At 42.4% G+C, this 20,268-nt stretch overlaps 1 protein-coding gene across 1 annotated transcript in view; it reads left to right on the forward strand.

Moving 5' to 3' along the window:
- The first annotated feature begins 753 nt into the window (after nt 1–753).
- Nucleotides 754–20,268, forward strand: part of LOC115134222 (peptidyl-prolyl cis-trans isomerase FKBP8-like) — a 48,532-nt gene continuing 29,017 nt past the window's right edge. Inside the window, exons 1-3 of the mRNA XM_029667974.2 lie at nt 754–1,382; nt 1,776–1,945; nt 2,251–2,339. Coding sequence (XP_029523834.1) covers nt 920–1,382; nt 1,776–1,945; nt 2,251–2,339 — 722 coding nt within the window. The 5' untranslated portion in view covers nt 754–919. The remainder of the gene's footprint in view (nt 1,383–1,775; nt 1,946–2,250; nt 2,340–20,268) is intronic.

Genomic DNA, 20,268 nt, shown 5'->3' on the forward strand with positions numbered 1-20,268 from the left:
TTTACTGGTTCCTCTTCCACAGAAGGTATGTGGCAACCCTAGAAAAACCTGTTCTGTTTGTAGAAATATACTATCCCCAGATCCTATAGTACTATCTAGATTGTGCCACTCAAAATGTTCCTGTTTGATTGATTTTCCCTTCAAACGTATTAGACGATTAAATCAGTGAAAGAAAGTGCTTACATTGTTGCTGATAAGTATATTAAGGGAAATCCACTCAACTCAATAAAAAAAGCACCCATCGTCTCATACAGGTCATCAGGGCCATTCTAGGTCTCCCTCTTAACACTTGTCTACTTAAAAAGGGAAAATAAGATATTGTGCCACATAGTAAAACAAAACTGAACCCAAGACGGCAGAGTCCCTGAGATCTTATTGGTGGAAAGCATGTATGGAAACGGCATGATGGAGCAGCACGATGAAGTCATTAAGAAGCTTACAGACTTTCAAGAAGATTAGATTTTACTCTTCTAATCCTACAGATTACAGCCGTGCAAGCCTGCTGACCGAATGTGCTTCATTTGTTGTACAATTTCTTTCCATTGATAATTTCTTGTTGCTCCTAACTCTCTGGAATATGTAGGCTAACAAGGAGTAGCAGGATTGATAGGAGATTGAGGTGAGACTGTGTATAGCTCTAGTTGGTAAAACAAAGTTCTGGAAAACAATTGATGCAACCGGGATTTGGGGCTGGTTATGTATGTTTTTAAATTGGATTTAACAGGAATTTAAATGACTTAAATGTAAATGTAAATTTCGGTTTTCATAAAAACTACAGACCATCGCTAATGGATGAAGGCACCTCTCAGCCGTAGCTAGACCGAACGACTGCTTCCACACTACAGAATCAACTGGCCAGGAAGGCATCGTGGGGATAGATAGGCTGGAGGAAGATCATCTCTCTTGGAGGCCTTTACAGATGGTGTCCATTGCTCCCTGTAGTGAGATGGAGACAGAGCCCTGCTCTGGAGAGCAAGAGAAGCGGGTTGTGGAGACCAATGAGCCAGAGTTGAAGCAGGCCTACACAGGTCCTGGTGACAAGGACAGTCAGAAAGAGAAGGAACTGTCCCATGGGCCTCAGCAAGAAGATACGGAGCACCATGGGGAGGGAGACCCCAGGATAGAATGCCAGGGTGGAGGTAATGCTGGCACTACATTAAACACCTTCCCTGTCCCAGAGAAGACAGAGACCCCCTGTGTGGAAGAGAGGAAGCTGAAGAAGACCCTCAGTTTTGTAAAAACAGTGAGGTTCTGCGAGACAGAGTCTGTGGAGGACAGGGAGAGCTCAGAGGAGAGTCTCTTCCCAGACCATGAGATGGTGCAGTGGATCTCCTCCAGCTTTGAGGAGCTGTTCCTGGCTGAGGACTGGGAGGACATCACAGGTATGTTACTCAATTCAATGCAGTCATCATCATAAAACGTTTAAGCAATTATGTTGGAATATTGAAATGCTTTGTTGAAGCAATATTGCACTCATGGCAAACTTTGTTGTTCTATTGTAAACACATTTGTTTGTCAATTGTTGTGGCACTGCCTGTAATTAGCATGCAAACAAATTCTACTGAATTTTTTTTGAGTCATGTTTCTTCGTGGTCATGGCAATTTAATTAATGAAATTATGTTTCATTTAAACTGTATTACATGACAATATGCCCTTTCCTATTTTTATTTTTCTCCAAGTGCCTCTTTGATCAACAACAAGCAGATTAACCCTCTGCCACCTCTTTCACCCTCCTCCTTCTCTCTGTCCGTCCCTTGATCCTTCCTTCTCCCAGATGACCGCCTGTTGAGGAAGAAGGTGCTGGCGCCTGGCCCCCAGAAAGCTGAGCACCCAGTCTGGGGTCAGGAGGTCACAGTCAAAATGCAGGGAGTGCTGGAGGATCGGAGTGTGGTGGAGAAAGACCGTAAACTGGTGTTCGTCATCGGAGAGGGAGATGTCAACCAGGTGGGATCTAAAGACATTCTGATTGACAGGACAGGTTCCAACACACCTATCCTGCACCCTGTCACACACAACTGCATTTGCTAAGCATAACACAGGGTTGGACTTATTCTTCAGAGAATGTACATGTGATATCTATAGGTCTCAGTGTAGCCATAACACAACAGAACTAGAAATTGTCCATTGGTATTCTATATTTCTATAGTGTTTCAATGTATGCGAGGTAAATGAATAACTCTTCATATGTGTGAAAATAAACCATTAACAGTGAGGGAGCTGTGGGTAACACAATGCTTTTTGACACACAGGCCCTGGAGGAGTGTGCTATAGCCATGCAACAGGACGAGATCACATTACTGCTGGCAGATTCACAGTACACCTATGGACTTCTGGGAAGGTAAACACCGCTGGGAGTATCATGATCAACAGCACCACTTTAGGGAAAAGACACAATTACAACAATAATATATACAGTTCAAGTCCAAGTTTGGACACACCTACTCATTCCAAGGTTTTTCTTAATTCTTTTATATTTTCTACATTGTAGAATAATAGTGTAGACATCAAAACAATGAAATAACACATATAGAATCATGTAATAAGGAAAAAAAAGTGTTAAACAAATCAAAATATATTTTATATTTGAGATTCTTCAAAGTAGCCAGCCTTTGCCTTGATGACAGCTTTGCACACTCTTAGCATTCTCTCAACCAGCTTCATGAGGTAGTCACCTGGAATTCATTTCAATTAACAGCTGTGCTTTGTTAAAAGTTCATTTGTTCAATTTCTTTCCTTCTTAATGGTAAAAGACCAAGTCCATATTACGGCAAGAGCAGCTCAAATATATATATTTAACTAGGCAAGACAGTTAAGAACAACTTCTTATTTACAATGACTGCCTACCCCAGCCAAACCCAAATGACGCTGGGCCAATTGTGCACTGCCCTATATGACTCCCAATCACGGACAGATGTGATACAGCCTGGATTTGAACCAGGGACTGTGCAAAGGTCCCTGAATCCCTGGATTTGAACCAGGGACCTCTATGCACTGAATTGCAGTGCCTTAGACCACTGTGCCACGTGGGAGTCCAAATAAGCAAAGAGAAACGACAGACCATCATTACTTTAAGACATGAAGGACAGTCAATCCGGAACATTTCAAGAACTTTGAAAGTCTCTTCAAAGTGCAGTCGCAAAAACCATCAAGCTCTATGATGAAACTGGCTCTCATGTGGACCGCCACAGGAAAGGAAGACACAGAGTTACCTTCCACATCTCAACATCAACTGTTTTTTTTATTCATATTTTTTTATTTCACCTTTATTTAACCAGGTAGGCTAGTTGAGAACAAGTTCTCATTTGCAACTGCGACCTGGCCAAGATAAAGTTGGAGGAGACTGAGGAGACTGAGTGAATCAAGCCTTCATGGTCGAATTGCTGCAAGGAAACCACTACTAAAGGACACCAAGAAGAAGAGACTTGCTTGAGCCAAAAAATACGAGCAATGGACATTAGACCAGTGGAAATCTGTCCTTTGGTCTGCGATTTTTGGTTCCAATCGCTGTGTCTTTGTTCAGACGCAGAGTATGTGAACGGATGATCTCTGCATGTCTGGTTCCCACCGTGAAGAATGGAGGAGGTGTGATGGTGTGGGGGTGCTTTGCTAATGACACTGTCTGTGATTTATTTACAATTCAAGGCACACTTATTATGGCTAACACAGCATCCTGCAGCGATACATCATCCCATCTGGTTTGCGCTTAGTGGGACTATCATTTGTTGTAAAAACTCAAACATAGACTTGGCCATCCATCAACCCTCATTTTAATAAGGAATGTAACATATATTATCACACTAAGGGGCAGTCCTAGTGTACCTGCTGATCAGAGGGCAGCCTGACTAATGAACCATTAACGGGAGCAGATGGCTTCCTCCACACACCCTTCACACTCGGCCAGAGTCCTCTACCCTCCCTCACGCTCTATGGGATGACACCACTAAAATTGCAGCCAATGGCTTGGGTTTACAACCCACGCCCCAGTAATAAGCCATTGCATGTATAGAACGTAACACATTGACACTTGTGGAGCCGAAACAAACTCATATCATACTTCACATCCAATTCTTACTTCAACATTGTAACCTGATCATTATTTTTCAAATTACCGCTTGAGTTGTAAAAGAAAACTAACTGAACGAAATGGCATAAATTCAGTTATTTGCTGGCAAATGTCATGCTACCTTCATAAAAAGTGTAAAATAATGTTCATCCACAGCCATATAACTGCGTGTTTCTAACAGGTAAACAAAATAGGTTAAAGCTAATGAACAGTGTGCCACGCAACATGTGTAATCTCCCACATAGATTACCCAATCATCAGGTTGTTTAGGATCTTCCTCTTGATATTTACATACAACTGAATGTAGCTAATTGAGACGAGACAAACAATTTGTGGACAAAGCAGTATAAAGATAAAACAGCTGTCCTATATGTAGAGATTTGTTGTTTGCACTCTACTTTCTAGAATATAGCCATTTCTGAGGATCCATGGGCAAGGGTTCCCTTAGACTGTGTCATGCCTCTGTGTGGTTTTGTATTTCTTGCCAGAGCCTGATGCAGTGTAAAGCGTGCATTGCAAGTCTTCCGCTCTGTTACGTGTGGTACTATGCTATGTGTGAGGTCTTGTTTGTATTGAGTTTGTGGAGCTCTAGAGGTCCAGAGTAGTTGATCAATTCTATTTTAGAAAAATAAGGGTGAGAGGAGGGTGATCCTCTGAGGTGAATCTCTCCCTCTGTCCCTGAAGTGAGTCCCTTGGTCTGTCTGTTTCTGAGGTGAATCTCTCCCTCTGTCCCTGAGGGGAGTCCCCTGGTATGTCTGTCTGTCCCTGAGGTGCGTCCCCTGGTCTGCCTGTCCCTGAGGTGAGTGCCCTGGTCTGTCTGTCCCTGAGGTGAGTCCCCTGGTCTGTCTGTCCCTGAGGTGAGTCCCCTGGTCTGTCTGTCTCTGAGGTGAGTCCCCTGGTCTGTCTGTCCCTGAGGTGAGTCCCCTGGTCTGTCTGTCCCTGAGGTGAGTCCCCTGGTCTGTCTGTCCCTGAGGTGAGTCCCCTGGTCTGTCTGTTCCTGACTTGAGTCCCCTGGTCTGTCTGTTCCTGACGTGAGTCCCCTGGTCTGTCTGTCCCTGAGGCGATTCCGTGGTCTGTGAGTAGACAGAGAGAGATAGAGAGGCAGGTAGACAGGCAGGCTGGAGCTCAGTTAATGATTGTTTTGATGCAGCTGATTAGGACTGTGTACTGTGGAGTCAAATTTAGCCCTTCCCCTGAGGTAGTCCTCCTGGGCCCCGTGCCAGCTCCTAAAAGGGTGGTGACTAAGCTGTTTGAGTAAATTCTCCCTGCTGTGATGTCAATCAATGAAATACAGCTAGTCGTGTCTCAGAGGCTTGAAGCTTGAATGAGATCTTTTTAGAATATGTAACAGAGAGTTACATAAATGAATGAAACAAGCCATATTGCTTTTTGCCATGATGTGATTCAAAGTTGAAGGATGGTAAAATAATTGGAACTAAAATGTCAAGATAAAAGCTACTTTAAAAATAATACCATGCAGTGTATTCTATTTGCAGAAGAAATGTGACAGTCCCAGTGTGTAAAAGGCATAAAATGACAGAGACGAAGAGGGAGAATGTCATTACTCTCTACCCATTCTCTGATGGATACATTGATTGAACCCTGTCGGTCGCCTGTTGCAGACAGCGGCAATGTCTTTGTTGAGAGCACTTCACAGCTATTTGTCTGAATCAGACAGCCTGATTCACTGGTAGGGATGCACCTGGCGTATTGTGTGGGTGCTGCTGCCTGCTGCACCTGATCCTAAAAGACTTGGTCTGATGGATTACTACAGTGATGGTTTTACAGTATGTTAGGATATGGCCAAGGAAATCCCTGGAACAGTCTTCATGAGCAGCAATTTACCTGCTTCCATACGACAGATAGGCTGGCGAGAGGTTTATGGGGTAAATTGAGTGGAAAGCACACTGACATTTGTGCTGCCAGATCTGGCAGGAATGAGCCATGGAACATAGCAATAAAGGATTGACTCCATCATCACAGCCGTCTCTGACACAAGTATCTTATGTCAAAAGCATCCTGAAACAGGGTCAGAGCATTTCCGGAGAGATACAGACTGGACTCTGTCATTTGCCACATCATAATCATAAACCCATGGAGAGCAACATCTGTGGATCTGCACTCAGGACAAAGACCAACACCGTTAAAATGTCCTGGGGGCACGAGGAGTCTGCCCCCCCTCAGCTCCTTACAGACCCAAAGTCAACAACACAAACATGTGCACTGACAGCTGTTGTGATTGCATTAGGTTTATTCAGGATAAAGATCATCTTTGCAAATATTAGGAAAGGTAATCAATTCCAGTTGTAGTCCTCAGTTGACACTCTTTTTATTTGACATCTGTTCAAAACACTGAATTCATATCTTTGATTCATTTTGTAATAGAAAAAGGGCTACACACTATAACAGGATTGCAAGGGGAAGTTGCATGAGAAAGTTCTATTCAACAGAACAGCATTTTTGGCAGAGGTTTGTTTTCTTGGCAGAGATGAAAGCCATGTTAATGATGCATGATAGAGAGAGCAGTTGCTATTTACTATGATACAGGGACATGTCAAACAGTCTAATGAACACACCTAACAGGGCTTTGTAGAGTCAACCCAAGGTCTATCCACTATTTGATGTGCTGTGTAATAGTCAAAGGGTGAGGAATACTATCCATTTAACTCATGCAGAAGGATTAGCACATTCCAAACATGTGAGACCGGCAAAGAAAAATTGGATACACAATGGCTATCAGATGGCTGTCATGCTCAGATTTCTGCATGGAGCAAAGCAAACAAGTTTGTCCAAAGAAAGAGGTGAGGAATATCTCCTGCATTGATCTCAGATGTACTGGGCCTGCTGGCCACTGGAGCCTGGGGATGAAAATTGCAATGACCAGCTAGTACTGGTGGGGCTGGAGCTTGTCTTCAGTTTAGTGGTGTCCTCTTCATCTAAAGGTTGAATGTTTACCCACCCACACCACACACACACACACACACACACACACACACACACACACACACACACACACACACACACACACACACACACACACACACACACACACACACACACACACACACACACACACACACACACACACACACACACACACACACTTAGTGGATTTGGATAGGGTGGCAGCCAGGCAGCCTCTGGCTTAATGTGATATCAAATGAAGCCACATCTGAAGCATTTGAAAGTCAACTAGGCATATCATATCACTTCTCCAATCTAATTCCAAACATCAACACACATCTTGAAAGCCATGCTGTAGTTCTGCTCTTCGATGGTACACTATATATACAAAAGTATGTGGACACCCGTTCAAATAAGTGGATTTGACTATTTAAGCCACACCCGTTGCTGACAGGTGTATAAAATTGAGCACACAGCCATGCATTTCCATAGACAAACAATGGCAGCATAATGGCCTTACTGAAGAGCTCAGTGACTTTAATTGTGGCACCGTCATAGAATGCCACCTTTCTAACAAGTCAGTTCGTCAAATATCTGCCCTGATAGTGCTGCCCCGGTCAACTGTAAGTACTGTTATTGTGAAGTGGAAGCATCTAGGAGCAACAATGGCTCAGCTGTGAAGTGGTAGGCCACACAAGCTCACAAAACGGGACTGCCGAGTGCTGAAGCGCATAACGTGCAAAAAGTGTCTTTCCTCAGTTGCAACACTCACTACCGAAATCCAAACTGCCTCTGGAAGCAACGTCAGCAAAAGAACTGCACGTCGGGAGCTTCATGAAATGGGTTTCCATGGCCGAGCAGCCAAACACAAGCCTAAGATCACCATGTGCAATCCCAAGCGTCGGCTGAAGTGGTGTAAAACTTGCCGCCATTGGACTCTGGAGCAGTGGAAACGCGTTTTCTGGAGTGATGACTCACACTTCACCATCTGGCAGTCCGACGGACAAATGCATAGTGCCAACTGTAAAGTTTGGTGGAGGAGGAATATAATGGTCTGGGGATGTTTTTCATGGTTCGGGCTAGGCCCCTTAGTTCCAGTGAAGGGAAATCTTAATGCTACAGCATACAATGACATTCTAGACGATGCTGTGCTTCCAACTTTGTGGCAACAGTTTTGGGGAAGGCCCTTTCCTGTTTCAGCATGACAAAGAGGTCCTACAGAAATGGTTTGTTGAGATTGGCGTGGAAGAACTTGACTGGCCTGCACAGAACCCTGGCCTCAACCCCATCAAACATCTTTGGGATGAAATTGGAACGCTGACTGCGAGCCAGGCCTAATTGCACACCATCAGTGCCCTTTCCTTACTAATGCTCTTGAGACTGAATGGAAGCAAGTCCCAGCAGCAATGTTTCAACATCTAGTGGAAAGCCTTCCCAGAAGAGTGGAGGCTGTTATAGCAGTAAAGGGGGGACCAACTTCATATTAAAGCCCATGATTTTGGAATGAGATGTTCTACGAGCAGGTGTCCACATACTGTACATAAGGTCATGGAGTGTACCTTGAGGCATGGTTAATAGCATTGATTGGTCCATTAGTTGTTTAAAGAGACTCCCACAATGGTTTGATAGTGTCTCGTACGGTCAAAAAAAAATCTGTTGTTAAATCAGATTAGAAGTTATGGATCAGTTTCTTTATTTACCCAGAACACGCAGGAAACGTGTGATGATCAGGTAGCACCTTTTCACCTTCCTGGGAATGTACTGTACTTAAGAGTGACTTGGTAAACACTTCTCAGGACTCAAGTCTTTTCTCATCTCCTTAGAGACACACCCATATCCAGCGGGGAATGTAGCTGCTTAACGTAACAGTGACATTCTTAGAAGAAAGGAGAGCATGCAGACAAAGTGAGCCACAAACCAGACCACCACCATGTTGTGAACTAGGTTGTGAACTATGGGTTCTGATAAATGACTTGTCTGGTGAGTGAGGGTACATGTGGGTGTTTGCTATTCTCAATGAAAATGTATCATTTGCAATGACATGACACATAAGACAAATATACCCACACATGCACGTACGCACACACACTGTACACTCACACATACACTTTGTGTGAAAGTCTATTTACAACAGGGATATGAATCAACACATCCAGCCCTGGTAACTCCCAACCTTTTCCAAGCTTTGAGAAAGACCAGAACAACAACAGAAAAGAACTGGCTGCAACTTGTTCTCTGGCATTAATAACAAGACTCAGCCATCCAATTGTGTTTGGTCCAAAGATATGAATGGTGGTAGTATTTTAAATCCATAGCCACCAGTACAGTCAGTAATAGTCACTTTGGAAAGTTTTGGTAAAACATGAACTCCTACGAAACTGCTTCTTACCTCTGGTACTTACACTGTAATAGGGCATTTCCACGTAAAAAGACCCATGAACACTAACATGTGATGATCATATTATGAGTACATCAAATTTGATGTCAAATGAGCTAAGAGTCAATACATTTTTTTTAAATTAAGGCATACAGTGCATTGGGAAAGTATTCAGACCCCTTGACTTTTTCCAAATGTTGTTATGTTACGGCCTTATTCTAAAATTGATTAAATGAATGAATCTCCACAATGACAAAGCAAAAACAGTTTAGAAATTCTAGCAATTTTATTAAAACCAAAAAATCCAAATACCTTATTTATATAAGTATTCAGACCCTTAGCTATGAGACTCGAAATTGAGCTCAGGTGCATCCTGTTTATATCGATCATCCTTGATGTTTCCACAACTTGATTGGAGTCCACCTGTGGTAAATTCAATTAATTGTCATTATTTGGAAAGGCACACACCTAAGGTCCCGCAGTTGACAGCATGTCAGAGCAAAAACCCAGCCATGAGGTCAAAGGAATTGTCAGTAGTGAGCCGAGACAGGATTGTGTCGAAGCACAGATATGGGGAAATGTACCAAAACAATTCTGCAACATTGAAGGTCCCCAAGAACACAGTGGCCTCCATCATTCTTAAATGGAAGAAGTTTGGAACCACCAAGACACTCCCTAGAGCTGGCCGCCAGGCCAAACTAAGCAATCGGTGGAGAAGGCCCTTGGTCAGGGAGGTGACCAAAAACCCGATGGTCACTCTGACAGAGCTCCATAGTTCCTCTGTGTAGTCAGTAGCTAGGTTTCCATCCAATTGGCAACAGATTAAAACATATATTTTAAAAAATGTGCATAAAGAAAATATGCACATTTTCCCACCATTTGATGTGTTCCCACCAAACGGACGTGTTGCGACTAAAAATCATTGTGTGATGACGTAGTGCATACAAAATGTACTTTTTCACTCAAGTTTTCATAAACCAAATTAAAAATCTGTTTCCATCACATTTTCAACTACTGATAGTTTTGTCACAAAATTTTTGTATTTGTCAAACGGCAGTCAAGCATCGATCATCATCGATAATCATGTCACCAGAATATTTATTGCAAAGGAGCATAAAGATCAGTGCACTTTCACCACCCTGTAATAAACTACACGGTTTCCCGAATTGTAGTGGGATTTGGACCACACACCATATCATCACGTGACTCCAAGTTTACTTCAATATAATGGTTATTATATCAATATTTGCGCAAAAAGGCATTTTCATCGCTATTTCTCACATAATGAATTGTATAAATCTGTCAGGATTTAGACAATTGTACAGAAACTTCCTGTTCCCATCACAGCTGTCATGATTTTTCTTTTTACATGATGACTTTACTTTACATGATGACTTTAAAAACTGTGGATGGAAACGTGGTTAGTTTGTAGAATAATACCAAAACATAATAATACCAAAACATGCAAAGGAGGATATTTTTTGTTTACATCGTTCTGTTACCGGGTGTTAATCCACTTCACTTACTGTAGTTTAATTAATAACCAAAATAGATGTCTCAAGGTGTCTTCCTTTAGACTTCTTTGAAACTTCATTCGGATAAGATTTTTAACAGAGTTTTTGCAAAACATGATCACATAAAAAAAGTGCGGGAGATTTTACCGTCATTTCCAAAACTTTACATCTGTTCTTTGAGTAAATGTGTTTATGTTACATTTTCAGTGGAAATTGTTCAAGGTAGTCCTTGTACATAGAGATGAATGGTTTGTGTAACTTTGCAATCAATTGTGTTTGTTTGGCATATACAGTACCAGTCAAAAGTTTGAACACACCTACTCATTCAAGGGTTTTTCTTAATTTTGACTATTTTCTACATTGTAGAATAATAGTGAAGACATCGAGACTGTGAAATAACACATATGGAATCATATAGTAAGCAAAAAAGTGTTAAACAAATCAACATATATTTTATATTTGAGAATCTGCGAAGTAGCCACCTTTTGCCTTGATGACAGCTTTGCACACTCTTGGCATTCTCTCAACCAGCTTCATGAGGTAGTCACCTGGAATGCATTAAAATTAACAGGTGTGCCTAATTAAAAGTTAATTTGTGGAATTTCTTTCCTTCTTAATGCATTTGAGCCAATCAGTTGTGTTGTGACAAGGTAGGGGTGGTATAAAAAAAGATAGCCCTATTAGGTAAAAGTCCATATTATGGCAAGAACAGATCAAATAATTAAATAGAAATGACAGTACATCATTACTTTAAGTTTCTTCAAGTGCAGTCACAAAAACCATCAAGTGCTATGATGGAACTGGCTTTCATTAGGACCGCCAAAGGAAAGGAAGACCCAGAGTTACCTCTGCTGCAGAGGATAAGTTCATTAGAGAGTTACCAGCCTCAGAAAATGCTTCACAGAGTTCAAGTAACAGACCCATCTCAAAATCAACTGTTCAAAGGAGACTGAGTGAATCAGGCATTTATGGTCGAATTGCTGCAAAAAAAAACACAACTAAAGGACACCAATAAGAAGAAGAGACTTGCTTGGACCAAGAAACACGAGCAACGGACATTAGACCGGTGGAAATCTGTCCTTTGGTCAGATGTGTCAAAATGTGAGATTTTTGGTTCCATGGTTCCCGCATGTGTAGTTCCCACCGTGAAGCATGGAGAAGGGGTGTGATGGTGTGAGGGTGCTTTGCTGGTTACACTGTCTGATTATTTAGAATTCAAGGTACACTTAACACAGCATCCTGCAGCGATACGCCATCCCATCTGGTTTGCGCTTAGTCAGACAACCGTTTGTTTTTCAACAAGACAATGACCCAATACATACCTCCAGGCTGTGTAAGGGCTATTTGGCCAAGAAGGAGAGTGATGGAGTGCTGCATCAGATGACCTGGCCTCCACAATCACCCAACCGACACCCAATTGAGATGGTTTGGGATGAGTTGGACTGCAGAGTGAAGGAAAAGCCGCCAACAAGTGCTAGGCATTTGTGGGATCTCCTTCAAGATTGTTGGAAAAGCATTCCAGGTGAAGCTGGTTGAGAGAATGCCAAGAAATGTGCAAAGCTGTTATCAAGGCAAAGGGTGGCTACTTTGCATAATCTCAAATTTAAAATATATTTTAATTTGTTTAACACTTTTTTGGTTACTACATGATTCCATGTGTGTTATTTCATAATGTTGATGTCTTCCCTATTATTCTACAATGTAGAAAATAGTCAAAATAAAGAAAAACCCTTGAATGAGTAGGTGTGGCCAAACTTTTGATTGGTACTGTATTTAAAGTGATAAATCTGAGTCTCTCAGCGTCATTCTGTCACTGTGAAACACACTGTCTGTCTGTGTGTGTGTGTGTGTGTGTGTGTGTGTGTGTGTGTGTGTGTGTGTGTGTGTGTGTGTGTGTGTGTGTGTGTGTGCGTGCCTGCGTGTGAGTGTGTGCGCATGTGTTGGTATCTTATGCTTATCTCTTATCAACCCAGTCTCATTGTAAAATGATACAGCCCAGAAAATGTACTTCTGCTTTATGTTTGGAACACTGGTAAGAGGATATTTATTGGAAATCTTTCACAGAAAGAGTTTGCTTGTGAAAGTTCCTGCATGCGTGCGTATGCGTGTTCATGTGCATGTGTGTGTGTGGGTTGGTGTCTGGCTGAAAGGCCCACCAGATGAAATAAGCTGCTGTGACGCATCATCCCAGATATGTGTAAGCAGGACTGAACACTGAGGGGAACATGTGATCGAGGTGTGGCTCTCTGAACCCAAGGTAGAGTGTGACTCCCTCCCCATCGTGACATCAACAACTACCTTACCAGGGTCAAAATCAAGTTTTGACTCTTCCTGAGCCATCATGGATGACTAAAAATAATGTCTCATAAACCAGGTTTACAACAGAATCAAACATGCTCCGAAGGGTTTAGCAGGCTAAACCCTGGTCAGTGGGGGCAAAAATATAAGGAGTAGGGATTCATCATTTTCTGCAGAAAAATTCCTTGTATGAGGTGTTGTCATTCATTGACAGTTTGGAAATATTGTGTTTCCTTCAATTGAACTATTTTGTGTGTGTGTGTGTGTGTGTGTGTGTGTGTGTGTGTGTGTGTGTGTGTGTGTGTGTGTGTGTGTGTGTGTGTGTGTGCGTGTAGTCACGTGATTGAGAAGTTAGAATTTTTGGACTGTGTTTGTAGCTTTCCTGGCACGCTAGTAGCAGGCTGACAAGAGGCCACACCCAGCTCTCACCCAGCAGGAGCAGGCCGTCTAGCACAGACAACTACAGCACACAAGGTTAGATCTGCTGATTTTCAGGTCAGCAGCAAGAGTAAAATATAAACAGGTTTAGGGAGATGACTATTAGAATGAATAAACTATACAATTTGAAAGTGTGCTTGTAATTCTTTAGTTTTATTCAAGACTAGTAGTTTGGTTGGCCTGTATGTATTGCAACAACAACTGTCTTCTCTCAGGATGTGTGTGACGTGTGCTTGTGCTCATCCAGCCTGGCCTCAACAGCAGCCGCTCACTGAATGTTTATCTTTTGGACTTCTTGCTAGCAGCAAATCCCACACTTATCTCTCCCATCGACACACCCCTCGTTGTAATATGATACTGCCTTGGAACTGCTCTACTTCTGCTTTTAATTTTTTGTATCTGTGGTGAGAGGATATTTCCTGGGGGGTGGACTCCCTCAATGTAGTTAAGGTTCTGTGAGAAGAGTTTAATGTAGTTCGCGAGGGTTCTACATTTAGCTATTTGTAATCTACTGACCAATAATTATTCAATTTTGCCTGCATAAACACAGTTTAATTGCTACCTTGATGTTTTGATGATTTCTTTAGACCATGCATTTTCAGCCACAAATGTTTTGATAGTATGTCACATGAATCATTCACAGTACCACTAAAGACATGCTCCGGTACTTTGGCGACTAAGAAAGTATTTTGTAAACCTCCCGCTCTGGGCTGGATGTGTCAATGTATTGTTCATACATGCATAATCTATTAGCAGAATTACTGTTACCTCAATTAGCCACAAAATCCTTAATTTGAAAGCGACTTTTCTTGAAGCTGTGCCGTGCAATTTTGCCTTCATATCCTCCCATGTGGGCCAGCCCCCTAGTAATAAGTGTTCTAGCCAATGAGATTCAGCCCCTCGCATTTCAGTGACAGCTAGCAAGAGACCTGCCAGGCGTTATCCAATGAGGTTGCAGGGCAGGCCCAACAGCTCATGTGGACACAGCAGAGAGAGAGAGAGCAATGACGTGGTGCACATATCTGTACATATATGACATAGTACTCAATTTCCGGGGACCACTTTCAAGCCGAAAGTGAGTGCTACTTTCAGAACTACTGGCTAAAAAGTATACAAAAGTAGCTGAGAATCTCTTTAAAAGAATTGCTTGTTCCATTGTAATGCAAACATAATCTGCTATTAAGCTGTTTTACATTGTGAAAGTATACAGTTTGTTCCAAAGAAGATATTTATATTGTGTGGATGGGTGCCAGATCAAAGAGATAGACATTATGCTCTCCTGCTGACAGACTCTCTGTTCAACACCCTCCCTTATATCTTCACAGTCTAAAAGCCAGTCAGAGAAAGGTAGTCCATGGTATCAAAATGAGATGTTTGAACTGGGGCATAAAGAGAAGAAAAGACAATCGACCATTGTAACACTCACCCCAGCACGTTGGCTTGACACAGCCATGTGGAGGCGCATCATTGAGAACGTGACATGCATACCCTCAGAGGACCCCACGTGAGGTAGCACTCCAGCTCTAATCAGGCCGAGCTACATGCTCCTCCTCGCCGCTGTGTGCCATTCTCTCCCCACCACATCCTCCATGCCTGCTGTGCACAGCGCATAGCCAATACGAGAAGGAGATTACTGGTGCATGGCAGAGAATAGAGGAGCCCATGAGGCTCCAGGATGAAATCTGCCACATCCACAGGAAGCTGATGTCTTCTCCAGGCACAGATGAATATGTGTCAGGACCCCAGATACAGCTCTGGGCTCTGGGGTGTACACATATGATTTGAAACATGAGGGTGTTATTGTAGGTTCATCTATTCCCTTCCCTGGTTACTCATGAACTGTTTGCTCAATAGCAAAAAAATACTCTTGCACAAATGTGAAGTAAGATGAATAAGTCAGAGTGCGATACACACAGACTAGCTAGCCCTGAAGTGCTACTTGAAAAGTAATTGAGATATTTGTCTGTTTTGATGAAGGCCAAGACACCTCAAGCGTGTAATAAGAGTACATGTATGCTCTCCCGTTCCTCTGTGTTCATAGCTGGTTTCCATCCACCTTGTTATTCTTCATACACAGTAAGTGTTTAACAGACTTGGTTACTGGGACTCTTTCACTCCAGGGCCACCCTGCTTCTCTCCTAATTTGGGGTCCACACAGGTCAACTCCTATTATACTCATAATTTAAGGCACGGCCATCAACCCCTCCAGAACACTCCCTTCTCATAATCTGACCTAAGTCAGACCCTTTTATGTTAACAGACACGTACTTGCTGGGCAACTCAAACACAACCACTACATGAATTTGCTGATTGTAGCACCATTATAATGAAAGCAGATGGGAAAGTGTGTGACCAGCAGTTGTTAGCATGAAAGAGCAACACAGAAAAACACGCAAACACACAGAGACAGACGTAGTCGAAGCTCTGGTCGAGTCCTGGCCCTCTGGTTTGTATTTAGGAGCTTTGGCGTGTTGACTGCATCACACACTAGAGTCTATATGCAGGGAATGACCCGGTGATTTGAGCTGTCTGTGTTTCTCTGGCAGTATGGTGCTACAGTGTGGAGTGGGAGGCCCAGAGGCAGGGAGCCAGGGAGGCAGACTCGTGGCAGAGCAGGCAGTACAATGGGGGGCCCCCTCCGTCAGTGAGGACGTGGAGTGGGGGTGACTCATCATTTGAGACGTCAGCACTTCGTCATCAGCTGTCTGCATCAGCACAGCAGTCCATCACTGAAGCTCTGTGCTCCTACTAACAATATGTCTTCAAAGGGCTTAATTAATCACCAACAGGCTCCCTCAGACTGAATTAACTTGAACAAGTCTTATTATAACACTAAACCCAGGGGTATTAGCGTTTTGCGATTAGTTCAGTGATTAATAAAATTCATATTTAAAAAATATGCGTTTGTATTTTGTGAAACACCTGAGTGAATATGGTAAAGCATATAATTACCCTCTTTTGTATGCTCAGATAAATGGCTACACATTCCTCCTAATTGCCTGTGGCTGTCTGTATCTGATGAGTGTAACCCAAGGCCATTGCCGTCTCTGGTCAAGTCAAGTAAAGTCCTTCCTCCTCAGACGTGGTTTTGTGTCTAATGAGTGGTGCTCTGGGTCTCATCCTTCCTCATGGCGATGATTTGAGGGAGAGAGTGTGAAGGGTCATGCTAATAGCACCGCTATATTAAGCCCCCCCAGATATGTAGAGCTCTGCCATGACAACCTGAGACACAACTGCCTAATTAGTAAGAAAGTGTGCTGCACTGGGCCCCGTATCCACAGAGAGACTGGGCCTGGCGGGGGGAGAAAGACAGAGGGAGCATCATCATGGTTTAAGATGAGCTCATGCACACTTAACTAGCATTCTGAACTCTGGAGTTCAATGACAAGTTATATCAGTTTATCCAAATAAATGTTTCTGCCACTGTTTGTAATGCTATTTCATCTACAATGGCTTGATTTACAAAGCAATAATATCAACCATTTCAACTGTAAATCAGTCCGTCACGGCAGGTAAGCACCCTGGTGTGAGATGCGTGATGACCACTTGCTATGTGATGTGCACAATCCACTGGGTGATATTCTAGACATGGTGACATTTCTTTGATCACATTTTTTCTCCGGTCCTTATCTTGTTTTCAATACATGCACCGGTAGCGACTCAGACTTTGACAGAAAGGAAATTAATTTTTTGATGAATATCTATTTTCATGACATTTATTTCATTCTCAGAATGTCACACATAAATGACTAAGCTGCACGTGGTCAAAAACATTTCTGTCATCAGCATTTACAGAAATCTATTAGGAGGGGATGGAATATTAAGTGTATGTCTGTCTCCCAGGCATAGCTAAAAGGTGTGGCAGTAGTGTGAGGGAGGCAATCTGAAACCTTGTTGGATGAGGATGATTTATTTAATTCATTAATATAATGTTCTGCAGTTCCTGTTTCACTCACTACACTCTCTCAGATACATACACAGTAAATCAAGGAGTGTTGAAATTATAGACTAAAACATTTTAGAGTTAATTTGATTCTCCTGGAGTTATTTAAGCCCTCAACATAGTGATACGCTCCCTGGAGTTGATTGGGAACGAGTACTTTTAACTCCATTAAGAGTAACCAGAGACAGGGAGTTAAAACTTTGGTGTATCCACAGATGTGGGAGGGGCGTGATTGTCATATTTCCCAGCATGCTCTGTTGCTGTTCTAATCCCTGAGCCGACAAGGTGAAGAATCTGTCGATGTGCCCTTGAGCAAGGCACTTAACCCTAATTGCTCCAGGGTCGCCTGGCTGACCCTGACCGTAACCCCACTCTCCGAGGGTGTCTGAGGGGGAGTGGGATATGCAACAAACACATTTCCAATTCACATATGCGTATTAAACCTGTACATGTGTGAAATGGGAAAAATATAAGCACCCACCCAATTATATTTATTATAGATTGATTGTTAGAATTGTATGTTTATTATCTGTTTTCGTATGTACATTGATTGTTTTTCCTCTCATGATACGTAACATACATTTTCCTAAACTAATCTAATCTGTAAATGGTTGGATTTATTTCAACCGTTACTGAGAAGGCTGTTCCATTTTACATAATGTAGGAAGTCTAACAACAGCATCGTCTTCCCTGCTCCGAAATGCATTCTGAATGTAAGTTGGGTGATGTAAAATGGCTGGACATCCTCCCTCTTAAATGGTTACCCCTGGAGATTGGAGGTCATAATATAATGCAAGCCACAATGACACATTAAGGCACATGTAAGTGAGACTTTACACACTTGCACCTCGAGCTGGTCATGGGTGTACCTCAGCCACGCTCAAGGTCCTAAACGATATCATAACCACCATCGATAAAAGACAATACTGTGCAGCTGTATTCATCGACCTGGCCAAGGCTTTTGACTCAATCACCACATTCTTATCGGCAGACTCAACAGCCTTGGTCTCTCAAATGACTGCCTCGCCTGGTTCACCAACTACTTCTCAGACAGAGTTCAGTGTGTAAATCAGAGGGCCTGTTGTCCGGACCTCTGGCAGTCTCTATGGGGGTGCCACAGGGTTCAATCCTCAGGCCGACTCTTTTCTCTGTATACATCAATGATGTCACTCTTGCTGCTGGTGATTCTCTGAGCCACCTCTATGCAGACCACACCATTCTGTATACCTCTGGAACTTCTTTGGACTCTGTGTTAACTAACCTCCAGGCGAACATCAATGCCATACAACTCTCCTTCCGTGGCCTCCAAATTAAATCTAGAATCGGCTTCCTATTTCGCAACAAAGCATCCTTCACTCATGCTGCCAAACATACCCTTGTAAAACTGACCATCCTACCGATCCTAGACTTCGGAAATGTCATTTACAAAATAGCCTCCAACACTCTAGTCAGCAAACTGGATGCAGTCTATCACAGTGCCATCCGTTTTGTCACCAAAGCCCCATATACTACCCACCAGCCCGACCTGTATTTTCTCGTTGGCTGGCCCTTGCTTCATAGTCGTCGACAAACCCACTGGCTCCAGGTCATCTATAAGTATTTGCTAGGTAAAGCCCCGCCTTACCTCATCTCACTGGTCACCATAGCAGCACCCACCCGTAGCACGCGCTACAGCAGGTATATTTCACTGGTCACCCCCAAAGCCAATTCCTCATTTGGCCGCCTTTCCTTCCAGTTCCCTGCTGCCAACAACTGGAATGAACTGCAAAAATCACTGAAGCTGGAGACTCATATCTCCCTCACTAACTATAAACACCAGCTGTCAGAGCAGCTCACAGATCCCTGCACCTGTACATAGCCCATCTGTAAATAGCCCATCCAACTACCTCATCCCCATACTGTTATTTATTTTATTTATTTTGCTCCTTTGCACCCAGTATCTCTACTTGCACACTCATCTTCTGCACATCTATCACTCCATTGTTTAATTGCTATATTGTAATTATTTTGACACTATGCCACCTATTTATTGCCTTACCTCCCTTATCCTACCTCATTTGCACACACTGTATATAGACTTTTTCTATTGTATTATAGACTGTATGTTTGTTTATTCCATGTGTAATTATGTGTTGTTGTTTGTGTCGCACTGCTTTGCTTTATCTTGGCCAGGTCACAGTTGTAAATGAGAACTTGTTCTCAACTAGCCTACCTGGTTAAATAAAGGTTAAATAAAAATATATATATATTATTAAATGTGTCCATATAAACCTGAAAATAGTGTTGAGCTTAACCCCATAGGAGAGTAAACATTACTTGAAATAATTAGCTCTAGAATACTGAACAACACTACAGAGAGATAAAAAAAAGTAACAGAGTAATTTTCAATTAATACTGTACAGAGTGAAACAAAATTACGCAAAGTTAAATATTAACACTACATTTAGCTTATGCAACTCTGAAAAAATAACTCTGTTGCCCGAGTATGTTTTACTCTTTTTAGACTGGGACCAAATGTTAGCAGAGTTACATTTTCTTCAATTAGAGTTAAATTTACTCTGGTGCCAGTCTAAGAGGAAAACCTAAGTACGTAGTTGAACTAACCTACACTTCCTGTGAATAGACAGCTGTTTGACAATTTTTTTAAACACCCATCACATGTTTAGTACTTCCTTGAATCTTGCAATCTTGAGAGTTGAGAGTAGGCCTAACTCAATCTGTTTAAAATAG

Source organism: Oncorhynchus nerka, linkage group LG9a, assembly GCF_034236695.1.
Source record: "Oncorhynchus nerka isolate Pitt River linkage group LG9a, Oner_Uvic_2.0, whole genome shotgun sequence".
NCBI classification, from domain to species: domain Eukaryota; kingdom Metazoa; phylum Chordata; class Actinopteri; order Salmoniformes; family Salmonidae; genus Oncorhynchus; species Oncorhynchus nerka.